Source organism: Neovison vison, chromosome 5, assembly GCF_020171115.1.
Source record: "Neovison vison isolate M4711 chromosome 5, ASM_NN_V1, whole genome shotgun sequence".
In the NCBI taxonomy this organism is placed as follows: domain Eukaryota; kingdom Metazoa; phylum Chordata; class Mammalia; order Carnivora; family Mustelidae; genus Neogale; species Neogale vison.
In genome coordinates, this window is record NC_058095.1 from 114,403,206 (window position 1) to 114,420,399 (window position 17,194).

Sequence of the window (17,194 nt, forward strand, 5' to 3'; positions counted from 1 at the left end):
AAATATGAGACTGTGCTAATTCACTGTTCCCAACAACTGTTACTCAGAACTTCCGTGACAGAGGAAAGGTACTCAAAGTTATTTTAGTGACTTGCAGAGAAGAACTGTAGGGAAGACTAAGGGGAAGTCTAACAACACTTTTCACCCAGTGGACTTATTTGGGGTAAACATAAGAGCTTTTATTTTTCTGAACTTTTTATTTAGAAAATTTCAAGTATATATATATGTCCAAAGACTGGTTCAGTATACACCCTATATAGGTAGATGCAGCCGTTGTTAACATTTGCCTTCTCTTCTTCTTCTATCTCCTGGGCTGTTGGTGAACCATTTGGGAGCAAGGTATACACTCAAAATGCTTGTCCCCTAAATATTTTGGCATGTATCTTCTTTTGGTCACACAGGGCTTCTAGATTTTAAAATTGCCATATTTCCAATTTAAGAAGAAACACAACTAGTATAACCCACTTAGAGATTAAATAAAATCTAAATGTGAAGGTTGGGATGAGAAGTGTAACAGGAGTGGTCCCAGGAATGGCGAGCAGAGATTAGCAGGGCTCAGGCGCGCGGGTTCAAGTGGCAGCAAGGTGCCTGGGGCTTTGAGTGAGGCATTTCAGGTTTTTTTGCCCTTGGGAAATAATGTTTGAATGACAAGGGTGGAATTTTCAGGACAAAAGTGAAAAAGCCTTATCTTTTCTAGGGAACAAAAGGAGAAGGGATTCAGCAAACATATCATCCCAAAGATGGTTTGAGATCCTAGAACCCTGTTGTCAGGAACATCAAGCAAAGGAATTTTAAAGAGAGATTCAGATCTCCTTTGTTTTGTTGTCTCCAGAGTTGTTGAAAAAATCCAACTCCCAAAAGATTGATTTTTAAACAAAATGATAATATAAACAAAGAAAGAGTAGAATTCTATTTACTCTTTTGGATTCACTTTTTATGAGAAGCCAATATAACTGGGGATCCTCCCAAGTTAGCAAAGTTGCCTATTATGTTACAGAGCCATTTTAGTAATCCGTTGTTGCTATTAAATAGTGACTGTAGGGGTGCCTGGGTGGCTCAGTGGGTTAAGCCTCTGCCTTCGGCTCAGGTCATGATCTCATGGTCCTAGGATTGAGCCCCACATGGAGGGGAGGGTCTCTGCTCAGCGGGGAGCCTTTTTCCCCCTTTCTCTCCCTGCCTGCCTCTGCCTACTTGCGATCTCTCTGTCAGATAAATAAAATCCTAAAAAAAAAAAAAAAAGTGACTGCAAAGAAACAAATAAATACACATTTAATTCTTTGTTTTGTTTTTCCTTTATTTTCTAGTAACCAGGTTTTTATAATAACTCTTTTACCAGGAATTTTTATGTGGGGAGAAGTGTCTGGATCAGCTAATTCAGAGACTCCTTCATTCAGCAGATGAAGAAGCCATTATTGAATTTTTGGACAAAAACCTTAAATCAGAATAAGTGCAGATTTATTATTTATTATTATATAAAGGAAATGGACCTATATCAAGAAGCAGCTGTTTATAAAGCACAGCTAAAATTACACAGGACGTACAAATATATTTTTTAATGAGTAAGTCACGTTTCTTGACTGAAGAGCTTATGAAGTACCGTCCAACTCCTCAAGCAGAAAACAAGGATGCACTGTTTAAAAGAGAAAGGAAATTTTGAAAATTGATTATAAATTGATTGTAAACCCGTATTTCAAGAAAAGTATTGTAAATCACATTAAAATTAGGCTTTTAACTACTACTTTTAAACAAACAAATACAAAAATTGTGAAGAATGGGAGTCACTAGCAGCATCTCCAGGATCTAGACTGTAGAGCTCTTGGAGAGTGGAACTAATGCTGTACTGTGTAAACTACAAGCCAATATTTAAAGTGAACTCTCTGCTTGGCTTTTCTTTCTCATTTTTCTTTGGCTTAACTTCAGAGCATCTATAGATGGAGTATAACGTGGGTAATTCCCTATGCCTCGTTCTGTGCAGTGATGTCCATAGAGCCCAGTCCTGACCTCACAGAGCTTCCAGTTGAGTGACAGAGCCAAAATAGAAGCCACCAACTTTAATACCAAGTGATGTGATGTATTTAGTACTTGTTCTCTGGAAGTTTCTTGAGTCAAAAAGAAAGGGGTTATTATTTTGGACATTCTTCAGAAGAAAATTATGTGCCCCGGAAAGATTAGCTAAAATAGAGTTCTAAGGCCAGTGGAATTAGGAGATAAACATTGAAGTCATATTTTCCCCCCAATTCTTTACTTTGAGAGTTTTCAAGCACCTGGAAGAAGTTTTTAAAATAATTTTTAAGAAACAGTGCAATGAACTGCTGGGTATTTACCCAGAGGATACAAAAATACAGATTCAAAAGGGTACATGCCCTCCAGTGTTTATAGTAACATTATCAACAATAGCCAAACTATGGAAAGAGTTCAAAGAATTGATAAAGAAGATGCGGTAATACTTACGATGGACTATCACTCAGCCATCAGAAAGGATGAAATCCTGCCATTTGCAGGGATGTGGATGGAGCTAGAGTGTGTTATGCTAAGCGAAGTAAATCAGAGAAAGACAAATACCATGTGATCTCACTCACATGTGGGATTTAAGAAACAAAACAGATGAACATAGGGGAGCAGGGGATAAGGAGTGAGAAGAGAGAGGGAAACAAACCGTAAGAGTCTCCTAACAAAAGAAAACCTTCTGAGGGTTGATGGAGGGAGGTGGATGAAGGATGCGCATTAAGGAGGGCACTTCTGATGTGCACTGGGTGCTGAATGTAAGTGATGAATCACTGAATTCTTTTCCCTGAAACCAGTATCACATGGTGTGTTAACTAACTAGAATTTAAATAAAAATTTGAAAAGGCAAAAGCAAAAAAAAGGAAATAGAGCACCCCCCCCCAAAAAAAAGAAGGAAGGAAATTGTTCAATGAACAGTATACACTCAGAGTTCTACCATAACCATTTTGGTATAGTTGTTTTTTGCTCTCTGTGTACACACACACATACCTGTGGTGGTTATTGAACCATGTAAAAGTTAGTTGCAGACCTTGTAACACCACACCAAAATATTTCAGCATGTCCTAAGAATAAGGACATTCCCCTACAAAATCATAACTCTCATTATTATACTTAATTGTATAATAATAAATAATAATTATATAATGTGATCTATCACATATTAAAATTTCTTCAGTTATCCCCCAAATGTCTTTTTAGCATTTTTGCTTGTTAGTTTTGTACAATCCAGGATCCAGCCAAGATTTACAGATTGTATCTGGTTGTATGTCTTCAGTGTTTGAATTAATCCCTCAACCTTTTTTCCACATGATGTTGACATTTTGAAGAGTCCCACAAAGTTGTTTTATAGAATGACCCACATTCAATTTGTCTGACTGCTTCCTCAAGGTATTGGTAACTTTTATTCATCCATTCAATGTATTGTAAAGTAATATTAAACCCAAAAATTAATTAATTTCAGTTAACACATTTGTCAAGACTACTTCCTGGATAATGTGAAACTCACAGTGTATGGATCAGGATGTTCCACTATCAGTAATGCTGAGTTTGGAAGCCGTCAAATCACGCCATTAAAATGGCACATGTTCTTTATAATAATTAGTAGGTAATCTGTGGGGTAATACTTTGGCATTATATCAACATTTGATTCCTAGCTGAGAAGCTGGGCAGCTTCTCAGATGACCCCAGTGATCTCATTCTTGGCATTCATGCACCTGTGTAATCTGCTCCCCTTGAACAGGAGCTGGATTAGTTGACTATCTTCTAATAGAATGTGATAGGAGGGGTAGGACTCTCACTTCCAATATTAGGTTATAAAAAGACTTGCCTCTGGCTCTTCCTCTCTTTCTGGCCACTCACACTATTGCTGGGTGGACTGGGGAGACCCCCAGGCCCTGAGACGTCCATCCAGCCTGTCTCCGAATTGTCAGAGGAGGCTCTTGGTCTCATCCCAAGAGAGAATTCAAAGACAGACCAGACACAACAGTTGAGCAGTGCAAGTAAGAAAGTTTATTGAAGAGTACATCAAGATGTGAGAGCAGGTGAGCTCAGAGGAAGCTGGTGGAATATTTGTTACTTGGGGAGGGGATTTGGGGGGGGGGGTTTCATGCCTTTCTCCCTTACTTGGTCAGGGTTTCTGGCCTTTGTCTTGGGCCTGTCTGGTTTGATCCAGCTTCTTGTGGCTTTGTTTTGGAATGCTACCAGGTTTCTAATTTTTCCCCCATATCCCCTCCCCGCCGACCAAGGCTAGCCTTGCCTCCCACTTTGCTGTCCTGCAGGCATCTTGTTAAAACTTAACTTCCTACTCTAACAACACTGGTGGAAGCTAGATGGTGTGAGCAGCTCTGTGGAACAGCCCACATTGTGTGACTAAACTGGAACCCTTGTTCTGACGGTTCTTAAGGAACTAAGATCAGTCAACTAGCACAGGTGTGAGCTTAGAAGCAGATCATTGAACCCTAGTGGTGGCTTGACACGCTGGCGGTTCTGGTCAACAGCTTCACTGTAATTGCACGAGAGAACCCTTGAGCCAGAGGCGCATCACTAGCTGCTCTGGATACCTGACTCTAAGAAATTGAGTAAATTAATTATTTTTGCTGCAAATTTGAGGGTAATTTGTTACACCAAATTGTAATGAATGTACCCAGTGCCCTTTCATCTCATTGATTTAACATCAATTAATGATTCTTGCTTTGCCCAAATCAGCTTGAGTTTAAAAAATGGCGATGTTCTTGTTCTTTCTACGTTAATAGGTGACATTATTTAAAGAAAGCTTTCCTTGTTTTTCCTCTCACTTTCTCTAAGTGGAGAGATAATTTAATCCTGTTTGGATCAATATCATTATTATTTCCCCAGGGGTAAGCATTGCCCTCTAAAGTAATCGATGTCTCTGGAGAATCTGATTTAATTTGAAAGAACATTCAATTAAATAGGGAGTTTTAGGGTAAACATTAGAAACTGATTTTTATTGTCAGGTGGTTTACGTCACAGAAACATCCTGGGGCACCTGGCTGGCTTAGTCAGAAGAACATGAGACTCTTGATCTAGGGGTCATGAGTTTCAGCCTCACATTGGGCATAGAGATGACTTTAAAAAAAAATAACTTTAAAAAATTATAAAAGAAACATTTATCCAAGGAAATGTAAATTAAAACATTGCATGAATCAAGGCAAAATGAAGATAGTCTAATTTGCTATATGATGTCAAATGTGAAATCACATGTCATTTTTTAAAATTTTCAGAAAAAAATCACTAAATACTATAAGCCTCAAAGCATGATGTCTGCAAAAAAAAAATTAATTTAAGAAAGTGGGAAAAATTCTAAGAGGGAAGCAAGAGAAAGAGGCATTAATTTGTTCTATTCATTCGATAATCAGTATTAATATTCTATACATGGCAAGGAAGAGCAGACTCTAAGAAGGCATGAGGACAAAAGGAAAAGTGCTTCCTCAGCCAAAGGGAGGCTCCGCCTTTCCAGAAGGAAGTTCAGACCTTCGTATCACCACCAAGGTCTTTGCCCTTCCCTCATTCTCCAGCTCTGGCTTTTCCTTAAAGTACACACTTTTATGGAGGGGAAAAAAAAATTCAAAACAGAAGTTGGAACTTATGAACCCAGAAAAATCTTGGGTGGTGTTTTTTTCTCAAACCTCTGTATATGTACAGGTCACTTGGGGGATCTTACCATAATGCAGATTTTAATTCAGAAGATCTGGGGCCTGTTGTTCTGTATTTCCACAATTCATTTCATTTCCACAAGCTCCCAGGTGATGGTGGTTACTTCTGACTCACAAACAACACTTAGAGTAGCAAAGATCTAGGATACCTATTATTCAATTGTTACACATATTTTATGTGTACTTTCAATTGTTACACATATTATTTTTGTGCAATGAGTTTCAGTTAAACTTGTAATCCTACTTGATTCAGGTAGACCAGTTTATCTTCCAAACTAGGAAGATAAAGTTGACATTTTAAAATATTTTTATAATTTTTTAAAGATTTTATTTATTTATTTGACAGAGATCACAAGTAGGCAGAGGGCGGGGGCAGGGCGACAGGGGAGGGCGGTGCAGAGCAGGCTCCCTGCCAAGCAGAGAGCCGGATGCTGGGCTCAATCCCAGGATCCTGGGGTCATGACCTGAGCTGAAGGCAGAGGCTTTAACCCACTGAGCCACCCAGGCGCCCCTAAAGTTGACATCTTTTAACTGTTAGTAGAAAAATATTACAAATCAACTTATAAGCCAGTGATAAATCAGGGTTCTTGTAAAAAATTTGAAAAGCCAAAGTTCATTGCCTCATATGCACAGCACCTTTAGAATATCAAAGAATAACAAACTTTATTTAGAAAACAAACTTAGAGGGACGCCTGGGTGGCTCAGTTGGTTAAGCAGCTGCCTTTGGCTCAGGTCGTGATCCTGGAGTCCTGGGATCGAGTCCCACATCGGGCTCCTTGCTTGGCAGGGAGCCTGCTTCTCCCTCTGCCTCTGCCTGCCACTCTGTCTGCCTGTGCTCACTCTCTCTGATAAATAAATAAAATATTTTTTAAAAAGAAAGAAAAGAAAACAAACTTAGAGATATTTCTAATTAAGATTTAGTCAAGGGATTAAGATCAACAAACTACTACAGTCAAAAAACTAAAAGAGGGGCGCCTGGGTGGCTCAGTGGGTTAAGCCGCTGCCTTCGGCTCAAGTCATGATCTCAGGGTCCTGGGATCGAGTCCCGCATCGGGCTCTCTGCTCAGCAGGGAGCCTGCTTCCTCCTCTCTCTCTCTCTACCTGCCTCTCTGCCTACTTGTGATCTCTCTCTGTCAAATAAATAAATAAAATCTTTAAAAAAAAAAAAACCTAAAAGAAACTATCTTTAAAATTATCTGACTTTCGTGTCAGCGGTCAATAGTCATTAGGAGGCTGTTGAGGGGGCTGCTTCTCAGATTCTGGTAGTGTCTTATTTCTTAACCTGAGTGGTATTACACAGGTGTATTCATTTTGTGATCATTCATTACATTTATGGGGTGCCTGGGCAACTCAGCTGGTTGTCTGCTTTCAGCTCATGTTTTGATCCTGGGGTCCTGGGATCAAGCCCCATATCGGGCTCCCTGCTCAGCTCAAATAAGTAAATCTTTTTTAAAAAATTCATTGTATTTACAATTTTTATTTGTTCCTCTTTTCTGGATGTGTGCTGTACTTCAAGTTGTTTGCTACTAAATAATGTGGAACACAAGTCATGTCCAAGTCATGTCCAAGGCTGCTCACTCACTAAGCCCTCTCTAATTGAACAAGAGTGGACCCATCAAAAGCTCTTCCAGTAGCCAATGATTAATCGCAGTGCAAGTTATTTTGGGTATGGAAATAAGAGTGAACAGTTTGTAGACTCTATTTAAAAATGAGAGTGAAAAACAATACAGATGGGGCCCAGGATGACAAACTAGTGACCCCTGAGTGCACACAGAACCTGAATTAGAGGTTGTGGATAGAAAGGGACCGAACGCTCACGAGGTGGGAGGTGGCAGAGTTGGGACTTAACTTATAAATAGCACGAAGCCTAAATTCTGGGGAGCTGAGTGCTGTGTTTGCATGGGCTTCTTTTTTTGAAACCAAGCCATAAAGAACAAACAAATGAAATATTATATACATTACAGTGGTTGGGACGAAGGGGTTCCTGAAAGCCGAGTACTCAAGATGCATGGAAACCAGTCTGCAGAAACAGAACTTCAGGAATCAGTCACACACACACACACACACACACACACACACACACAAGGTCAATCAGGAGTGACATTCAGAGGGGAAGATTAGAGGGGTTGCCCCAGGAAGGATGTCTGATCTGTAAGAATGTTGAAGTCACCCCAAAATGGAATTGGTGTCAGTACCAGTGAGATGCCTCAGCCTCCTCAGAAGAAAAGGGCCAGAGTAGATCCTGCTGTTGGAAACACTGATGAACAGAGTTGAAGTTAAAAGATTTCTGAAGAACTAAAACCATGGATTGTTGGGGCACCTGGGTGGCACTGTAGGTAAAACATCTGCCTCCTGCTCAAGTCATGATCTCTGGGCCCTGGGACCAAGCCCCGCATCAGGCTCCATGCTCAACAGCAAGTCTATTTCTCCCTCTCCTCTGATCTCTCTTGTTCTCTCTCAAATAAATAAATAAAAATCTTAAAAATAAAAAAATTTAATTAAAAAAATTAATCCATGGATTATTAATGACTGAGGTGTAATTTCCAGGCAAAAACAGTTCTATATTACTGTGAAGAAGAATATGGATTCCATTGTAAAGGATTATGCAAATTCTAAGAAATCTTGAGGAAACACAGAAAATAAGGATTATGCTGTTAATGAAGTTCTGGCAGGAGTTTTAAAAAACAGAATATAATGTTGGGGGCTCAGCTACTCGGCTACAAATTTGAAAGACCCCAGTATGTCAGTTCCTTAAAGATGGCCCTGAGTCACCTCACCTTTATCCCACGTACATGGAGTGCCACATTGACTGAACTGGAGCAGTGTTGACTTATTCGCATCAAGATAAAAAGATTCTTACTGAATGATGGAAGGATCTTCACAATTTCCTGGCAAAGAATTCTGCAACTTTATTTAGTGCCACCAATTATGAAGTGGCTTCTCCTCAGAGAGGGTATAATTTATGGTAAATTAAATGCAACTGCATACACTGTGTAACCACCAGCCCAAGCAAAAAGAGGACGTTTGCTTCACCCCTGAAATTTCCCTTGCGTTCCTTTCCAGTTGACCCAGCAATCTGCCAAAATCCTTCCTCCAACAGTGGCAGCCTCTAATAAGATTGTTTTTCTTCCGACATGATTTATATTCACCATAACTTATTTTCACTATTTGGGAACTTCACATACACTGTGTACTCCTGTATATCTGGCTTCTTTAGATCAGTATAAAAGTTTTGAAACCTCACATTATGGCATATATCAAAGGTGGTATCTTTTTATTTCCAAGTAGTATTACACTGTATGAATATACCACAATTTTTTTCATTCTCCTATTGATGCCCACGGGGATTATTTCCAGTTTTTGACTGTTACAGATAAAGGTACTATGAACATTCTTACATAAGTCTTTTGTAGACATATGTTTTAATTTCCCTTGGGCAGGGGTGCCTGGGTGGCTCAGTCATTAAGCATCTGCCTTTGGCTCAGGTCATGATCCCCGGGAGTCCTGGGCTCAAGCCCTGCACCGGCTCCCTGCTCTGCGGGAAGCCTGCTTCTCCCTCTCTCACTCCCCATGCTTATGTTACCCCTCTCGTTTTGTCTCTCTCTCTGTCAAAAAAAATGGATAAAATCTTAAGAAAAAAAAATTTCCCTTAGGCAAATAAATGCTTAGGAGAAATTACTGCTTAACATCCAAAGAACTACCAGTTCTTTAAAATGAGTATACCAAATTATATTCCTATTATTAGTATGTGAAGGTTCCAAAGGCTACCTATCATCACCAACATTTAGCACTTTTGAACTTTTTTTTTTAAGATTTTTTTAATTTATTTGACAGAGAACACAAGTAGCAGAGAGGCAGGCAGATAGAGAGAGAGAGAGAAGCAGGCTCTGCACTGAGCAGAGAGCCCAATGCGGGACTCGATCTCAGGGTCCTGGGATCATGACCTGGGCCGAAGGCAGAGGCTTTAACCCGCTGAGCCACCCAGGCACCCTGGCACTTTTGAACTTTTTAAATTTAGCCATTCTCGTGGGTATGCAGGGTTTTCTCATGAATTTAATTTGCATTCATTTGAGGATGAATGACATAGAGCAGCTTCCTCTGTTTTTATTGACTCTGGGGTTTTTGTATCACAAACTTTTTAAAGTTTTATTTAAGTAATCTCCACACTGTGACACTTGAACTCACAACTCCCAAGATTAAGAATCACATGCCCTGCTGACTAAGCCAGCAAGGCGCCCCTACAAATAAAAATTGTATATATATGGATATGTATATATGTGTGTATATGTGTGTGTGTGTGTGTATATATATATATATCAGACTATGGCTTGTCTTTTTAATTTTTTCACTGCCTTCTGATAGGCAAAAGCTTGTAATTTTGTTGAAGTTCATCTTATCATTTTTTTTATGATTAGTGTTTTTGTGTATGTGTCCTAAAATGTCTGCCTACTTCAGAGTCAGAGACAGCCTTCTATATTTTCTTTTAGAGGTGTCAGAGTTTTCATGTCTCTGTTTAATATTAAGATCCATTTAAAATTTTATGTGTGTGGTATAAGCTAAGGGCCAAAGTTCTTTTTTTTTTTTTTTTTTACATTGTGAACTGATTATTCAACATTATTTGTTGAACAGACTTTCCTCTGCCCATTGAATTGCAGTGATACCAATGCTGGGTTTCTAAAATGTTAAATTCAATTCCTCAGTTGCACTAGCCCCATCTGAAGTACTCGAAAGCTGCCTGTGGCGTCCAGCTACCTTGTCAGTCAGTGAAGGTATTAAACGTTTACAGCGTTACAAAGTTCGGTGGCAGCACTCCTTCGGACCTTAGGGCACTGTGCCTGCTAAATACTTTGTTTTTTCTTTTTTCTTTTTTTTAAAGATTTTATTTATTTGACAGACAGAGATCACAAGTAGGCAGAGAGGCAGGCAGAGAGAGAGGAAGAAGCAGACTTCCCACTGAGCAAAGAGCCCAATGCGGGGTTCGATCCCAGAACCCTGGGATCATGACCCGAGCCGAACCCACTGAGCCACCCAGGCACCCCTAATTTTTAATTTTTTAAATTTCTTTTCAGTGTACCAGAATTCATTGTTTATGCACCACACCCAGTGCTCCATGCAATACGTGCCCTCCATACTCAGCCAACCTCCTACCCCCGCCCCTCCCAGACCCCTCTTATGGTTCATCTTCCCCTCCAATTTCCCATCAACTCCCTTCTCCTCTCCCTCTCCCCATGTCCTCTGTGTTATTTCTTATGTTCCACAAATAAGTGAAACCATATGATAATTGACTCTGCGTGACTTATTTCACTCAGCATAATCTCTTCCAGTCCCGTCCATATTGATAGAAAAGTTGAGTATTCATCCTTTCTGATGGAGGCATAATACTCCATAGTGTATATGAACCACATCTTCCTTATCCATTCAGCTGTTGAAAGGCATCTTGGTTCTTTCAACAGTTTGGCAACTGTGGCCATTGCTGCTATGAACATTGGGGTACAGATGGCCCTTCTTTTCACTACATCTGTATCTTCAGGGTAAATACCCAGTAGTGTAATTGCAGGGTCATAGGGAAGCTCTATTTTTAATTTCTTGAGGAATCTCCACACTGTTCTCCAAAGTGCCTGCACCAACTTGCATTCCCACCAACAGTGTAAGAGGGTTCCCCTTTCTCCACATCCTCTCCAACACACGTTGTTTCCTGTCCTGCTAAATACTTTGGATTGTGTAAAAAGATAATCTAAACCAACTAACAAAGGGCAGATATAAGGAAGTTAAAAATCAGTTGCTGAATTGATATGCAGTACTTAAGGTAGTCAAATTCGGAGACAACATAGAATGGTGATTATTACTAGGGGGTTGGGGGAAGGGGGAGAGGAGAGTCACTGTAAATGGGTACAAAGCTTCAGTTCTGCAAGATGAAAAGAGCTCTGGAGATGGGCGGTGGTGATGTTTGCAAAACAATGTGAATGTAGTTAATGCCAGAGAAATGTACTCTTAAAGAATTAAAATGGTAACTACTGTATATTTTACCAGTATGAAAAAATTGGAATTGCTTTTCCCCCAGCTCTTCTAGTGCAGGTGAGAAAGCAATCAATGTTACTAATGACCTAATTCTCTCAAGTGTATCTAAGGGATATACCCAACAGCCCTACAGAGGAGGTACTGGAGCCCACGATCTATTTCCAGTAGAAGATCTCCAGCTAATAGGACAAAAGAGCAAAACAATTTGAGTTATTCTCCTGCCATGTGTTATCCACCTATCAATGTAATACCAAGATTTTGTTAAGTTATGGTAACGAGTGACAAACTAGTGGCAAGAGAAACTGCTTTTTAAGGTAAAAGCTCCCCAGGGTGCCTGGGTGGCTCAGTGAGTTAAGCCTCTGACTTCAGCTCAAGTCATGATCTCAGGGTCCTGGGATGGAGCCCCACATTCGGCTCTCTGCTCAGCGGGGAGCCTGCTCCACCCCCCACCCCCAGCCAGCCTCTCTGCCTACTTGTAATCTCTGTCAAAAAAATAAATAAATCTTTAAAAAAAAGTTTCCTTTTAAAAAAAGATGACCCAAAACCCAGTCTCTAAGCACCTGATTTTGACCATTTAAGAATATTGATCAGTACATACATAAACACGTTTGTAAAGCACAGATTGAACTATATCAATTCAAACTATTACGGCATGCATGAATATAGAGCTTTCAGGATCTTGTGCTTTTGTACAAGGCCTTGTGTTTAAATATTTTAAAACTCCCGTTTAAACTCCTTGATAAAGACAACTATAATCTTTGACTGATTTGCGGAAAGGAAGTCAAATGAGAAGTATTAGACGACTCAAAAAAATACTCATATTAAGAGCTTATGAAAATAATCTTGCTCCCCAGAGGAAGTGTTGATTTGGTGAGATGTTGAGACCCACCTGTTTAATATGCCTTATCTGCTTTTTGAGGCCACCTATAAATGGTGTTCTCTGGGACCTCATCTTTGTCTAAGACATCCTAATGAACCTACGGATATCGTTTAGTATTGAAAATATTGTAATAACCTTCAGAACCCTTCAAAAGAATCAACATTATAAACAAAGTTTTCTTGCAGAATTTGCTCATGGTTTCACATGTTCTGGGTATCTCATTTTTTTTTTAACACCCCCCCCCAAATATGCTAACAAAGATCGAATCTTCCTATTCTAGGCATGGTGTAAGCATGTAATTATTCTAATCAACAAGTATTTATTGAAGCGTCCTATGTCCTCTCCAATTTATCTCATTCCACTCTCACACAATCCCATGAAAATTATTATCCCCACTTCACAGAGGGAAAAGTTCTCAGAGGGATGCCACACAATTAACGAATACTAAAACAGAGATTTTACCCTGGAACTTCAAAGCCAATCCTACAAACCAACAAATCCAGGAGAATTAACGCTTTCAAATTCTGTTAGCCAAGCAGTTCGCCCCAAGAAACCTCGCGATATTACTCAAACTACTACTCCCAAGATGCACAGCGGCTTCTGTCCGTCCGCTTATCCCCTTGAGTCTGGAGGACCCCGGCATGCCTCGAGGCGCGAAAGGCAGCCTGGGAGCTGTAGTTCTCTTGGACGCCTACCGGTATTGCCAGCGCGGCAGTGGCGGCTTTCTTGGTTCCGTCCAGCGGGTCCTGTAAACGAACTGAGGCGGAGAAAGGGCGCGGAACTGGAAGAGGGTGAGTCAGGCACTGTCTACGCGATAAAGGGAGGCGGCACCGCGGCTCAGGGCTGAGTTGAGTAAGTGCGGCCCCTGCAGTCTATTCAGGGACGCCGCGATCTAGCGCCTTCGAGAAGAGGGCGAGGAGGAGCCAGAGCCCGGTCCTTGCACCCATTCTCGCCCTCATACCCCGCCGCCATCTCCACCATGCAGTCCCGGGAAGAAGCTCCGCGCTCTCGCCGCCTGGCCAGTCCCCGCGGCGGGAGGCGACCCAAGAGAATTTCCAAGCCTTCTGTTTCGGCTTTTTTCACGGGCCCGGAGGAGCTGAAGGACACGGCTCATTCTGCAGCCCTCCTGGCACAGCTGAAGTCCTTCTACGACGCGCGGCTGTTATGCGATGTGACCATCGAGGTGGTGACGCCTGGCAGCGGGCCTGGCACCGGCCGCCTTTTTTCCTGCAACCGTAACGTGCTGGCTGCCGCGTGTCCCTACTTCAAGAGCATGTTCACCGGTGGCATGTACGAGAGCCACCAGGCAAACGTGACCATGCATGATGTGGATGCCGAGTCCTTCGAGGTGCTGGTCGACTACTGCTACACGGGTCGCGTGTCGCTGAGTGAGGCCAACGTGCAACGTCTTTACGCTGCCTCTGACATGTTGCAGCTCGAATATGTGCGGGAAGCCTGTGCCTCCTTCCTAGCCCGCCGCCTTGACCTGGCCAACTGCACTGCTATCCTCAAGTTTGCCGACGCCTTCGACCATCACAAGCTGCGATCCCAGGCCCAGTCCTTTATAGCCCACAATTTTAAACAACTCAGCCGGATGGGTTCAGTAAGGGAGGAGAGTCTGGCAGATCTGAGCTTGGCCCAGCTGCTGGCTGTCCTGCGTCTGGATAGTCTGGACATCGAGAGTGAGCGGACTGTGTGTCATGTGGCCGTGCAGTGGTTGGAGGCGGCTCCCAAGGAGCGAGGCCCCAGCGCTGCGGAGGTCTTCAAGTGTGTCCGCTGGACGCACTTCAGAGATGAAGATCAGGATTACTTGGAAGGGCTGCTGACCAAGCCCATAGTGAAAAAGTACTGTCTAGACCTTATTGAAGGGGCCCTGCAGATGCGTTATGGTGACAAGTTGTGCAAGTCTCTGGTCCCGAAGCCAGATAACAGCAACAGCTCTGTTGTACCCACAGCAGAAAATCCCCCCCAGAGACTGGGTATGTGTGCCAAGGAGATGGTGGTCTTCTTTGGACATCCTAGAGATCCCTTTCTCTGCTATGACCCATACTCAGGGGACATTTACACAATGCCATCTCCTTTAACTAGCTTGGCTCACACTAAGACTATCACCTCCTCAGCTGTCTGTGTCTCTCCAGATCATGACATCTACCTGGCCGCTCAGCCCAGGAAGGACCTCTGGGTGTATAAGCCAGCCCAGAATAGCTGGCAGCAGCTTGCTGACCGTCTGCTGTGCCGGGAGGGCATGGATGTGGCCTACCTCAATGGCTACATCTACATCTTGGGTGGGCGAGACCCAATTACTGGAGTCAAACTGAAGGAAGTGGAATGCTACAGTGTCCAGAGAAACCAGTGGGCGCTGGTGGCTCCTGTACCCCATTCCTTCTATTCCTTTGAACTAATAGTGGTTCAGAACTATCTTTATGCTGTGAACAGTAAGCGCATGCTCTACTACGATCCTAGCCACAATACGTGGCTGAACTGTGCTTCACTTAAACGTAGTGACTTTCAGGAAGCCTGTGTCTTCAATGATGAGATCTACTGCATCTGTGACATCCCAGTCATGAAGGTCTATAACCCAGCCAGGGGAGAATGGAGGCGGATTAGTAATATTCCCTTGGACTCAGAGACCCACAACTATCAGATTGTCAATCATGGCCAAAAGTTGCTTCTCATCACTTCCACCACCCCTCAGTGGAAAAAAAACCGGGTGACTGTTTATGAATATGATACTAGGGAAGACCAATGGATTAATATAGGTACCATGTTAGGCCTTTTGCAGTTTGACTCTGGCTTTATTTGCCTCTGTGCACGTGTTTATCCTTCCTGCCTCGAACCTGGACAGAGTTTCATCACTGAGGAAGATGATGCTCGAAGTGAGTCTAGCACTGAATGGGACTTAGATGGATTCAGTGAACTGGACTCAGAGTCAGGAAGTTCAAGTTCTTTTTCTGATGATGAAGTCTGGGTGCAGGTAGCACCTCAGCGAAATGCACAGGATCAGCAGGGTTCTTTGTAAATATTTTGAAGCACTAAAATGTTTCTACTACTAAGGAATGTATCTTAAAAAGATTTCTTGAAAAGAAAAATGTTGATTAGGACTGCAGATTTGGTTTAGAAAGGGTCATGTTTGAATTACTAATGTAATGTTACAGAATTTAAACAGTCCATGAAATCAACCTATATGATAATTTACTGTGCTAAAAGTTGAGATTAAAATATGCAAAGATGAACTATTCTAATTGATTAGAATGCTTGGTGGTTTTTTCATTGTTCAAATATTTGTTGCACCAGTGGATTGTTTTGGTTAGTTGTGCCCTTTATATTTTGATTTTCTACTTTAGCCTTCTGTTAACTTTTTAATTCTATTTAGTGCCACGAAGAATTTAACTTTTTAATTTTGAAAAGTAGAACATTGGACTAGAAGTTGTTGGTAGGGCTTTGAAGGTTTATATTTTCCTTCAGAATAATGAAAATAGTAGATTTCCCAAATTTTGAACTAGCCAGTTTTTAGTATTATAAGTTAGTATAGTTAAATTTGGTTTGGTTTTCTACCCTTCTGCAAAGAAAAAAATTTGGATATATGTTATAAAATGGGATTTCATTTTGATAATGTGCAGAATGGTCTTAAGAGCTCACAGAAAGTTAAAAAAAAAAAAGAAAGAAAAAAAAATCAGGATTCCACTGCTTTCAAGAAATTTCACTTTTAAATTTGGAATATAATGTACAGTTGCTAAATGACCATTTTTCTATTTTAAAAAACATCCAATCTAGTAGAATCACCAATTATTTAAACACCCTTCTAAACCAAAAAAAAAGGTAACTTGTAAGAAAAAGGTAACTTTGTAAGATCATATATTTCATCTATATCTGATACGTGCTTCATTCAATCAAATAAACAATCCTTTTTTTCACTGGACATATGATTGAGTAATGTAAATTTTCATCTGTTCGTCATGCGTAGTTTTAAAAAGTTTATATGCTTTCCTAAAATATCTTGGCTGTATAGTTTTGGTGTTCATCTTAGAGGATTCTTCAGCAGGAAGTGATTTATTCTTTACTTTTTTTGTGAAGTAATACTGGTTTTGAAAATACATTTAAGCTAAAAGGGTGTTTTATTGAGATCAGTAGCTACTGCATCTATCAACCATGAAATCAAGTGCCCGCAGAGAACTTTAAAACAAAGCTGTGTATGGAACTGTTTTGTGTAGCATCGAAATGTTCTGTCAAGTTTTGTAAGTCACTGTATATGATTATCATCACAAAGTTATTTTTCTATTAAAAGTTGACAGTTAAAGAACGTAAGTGGGTGATGGCATTTGGGGCCGATAGTGAAAGGATATTTCGTCTAAAATGTTTCCCTAGCAATGGTGTACATGGTTATTTTATTAGGGTATTTGTATTTGTTCTGTATTTCTCTGTGAACCATGCTCCAGCCTTTGTTTTTTGTCTTTTTGTTTGTTTTTGTGTCACCATAAAGTAAGGGTAAGTCCAGAACTATAAACTAAATCACACAAATTGATACTTTTAAATACAGAGAGATAGAGGTGCTTACCTTTTGAGGGTCTGTGAATACATATGACTGTCACAACACATATCCATGATAGATGGTGTACAT

The 17,194-nt window shown here is 40.9% G+C and overlaps 2 protein-coding genes across 4 annotated transcripts in view; both read left to right on the forward strand.

The window, feature by feature from the left end:
• The window catches only part of MTRF1 (mitochondrial translation release factor 1), a 49,983-nt gene extending 48,110 nt beyond the window's left edge, over positions 1–1,873 (forward strand). For all 3 annotated transcript variants that reach the window (XM_044249826.1, XM_044249823.1, XM_044249825.1), the window contains one exon: positions 1,337–1,873. In XM_044249826.1, coding sequence (XP_044105761.1) covers positions 1,337–1,447 — 111 coding nt within the window. In that variant the 3' untranslated portion in view covers positions 1,448–1,873. The remainder of the gene's footprint in view (positions 1–1,336) is intronic.
• An 11,350-nt stretch (positions 1,874–13,223) lies between these two features.
• On the forward strand, positions 13,224–16,881 carry KBTBD7 (kelch repeat and BTB domain containing 7). The gene has a single exon (XM_044249827.1). It carries the CDS (start codon positions 13,556–13,558, stop codon positions 15,593–15,595), a length of 2,040 nt encoding a protein of 679 aa, XP_044105762.1. The 5' UTR covers positions 13,224–13,555; the 3' UTR covers positions 15,596–16,881.
• Positions 16,882–17,194: the final 313 nt, after the last annotated feature.

What these genes read in the sequence shown, in the direction of transcription:
- KBTBD7 (XM_044249827.1), top strand. Translation starts at nt 13,556, where the DNA reads ATGCAGTCCCGGGAAGAAGCTCCGCGCTCTCGCCGCCTGGCCAGTCCC.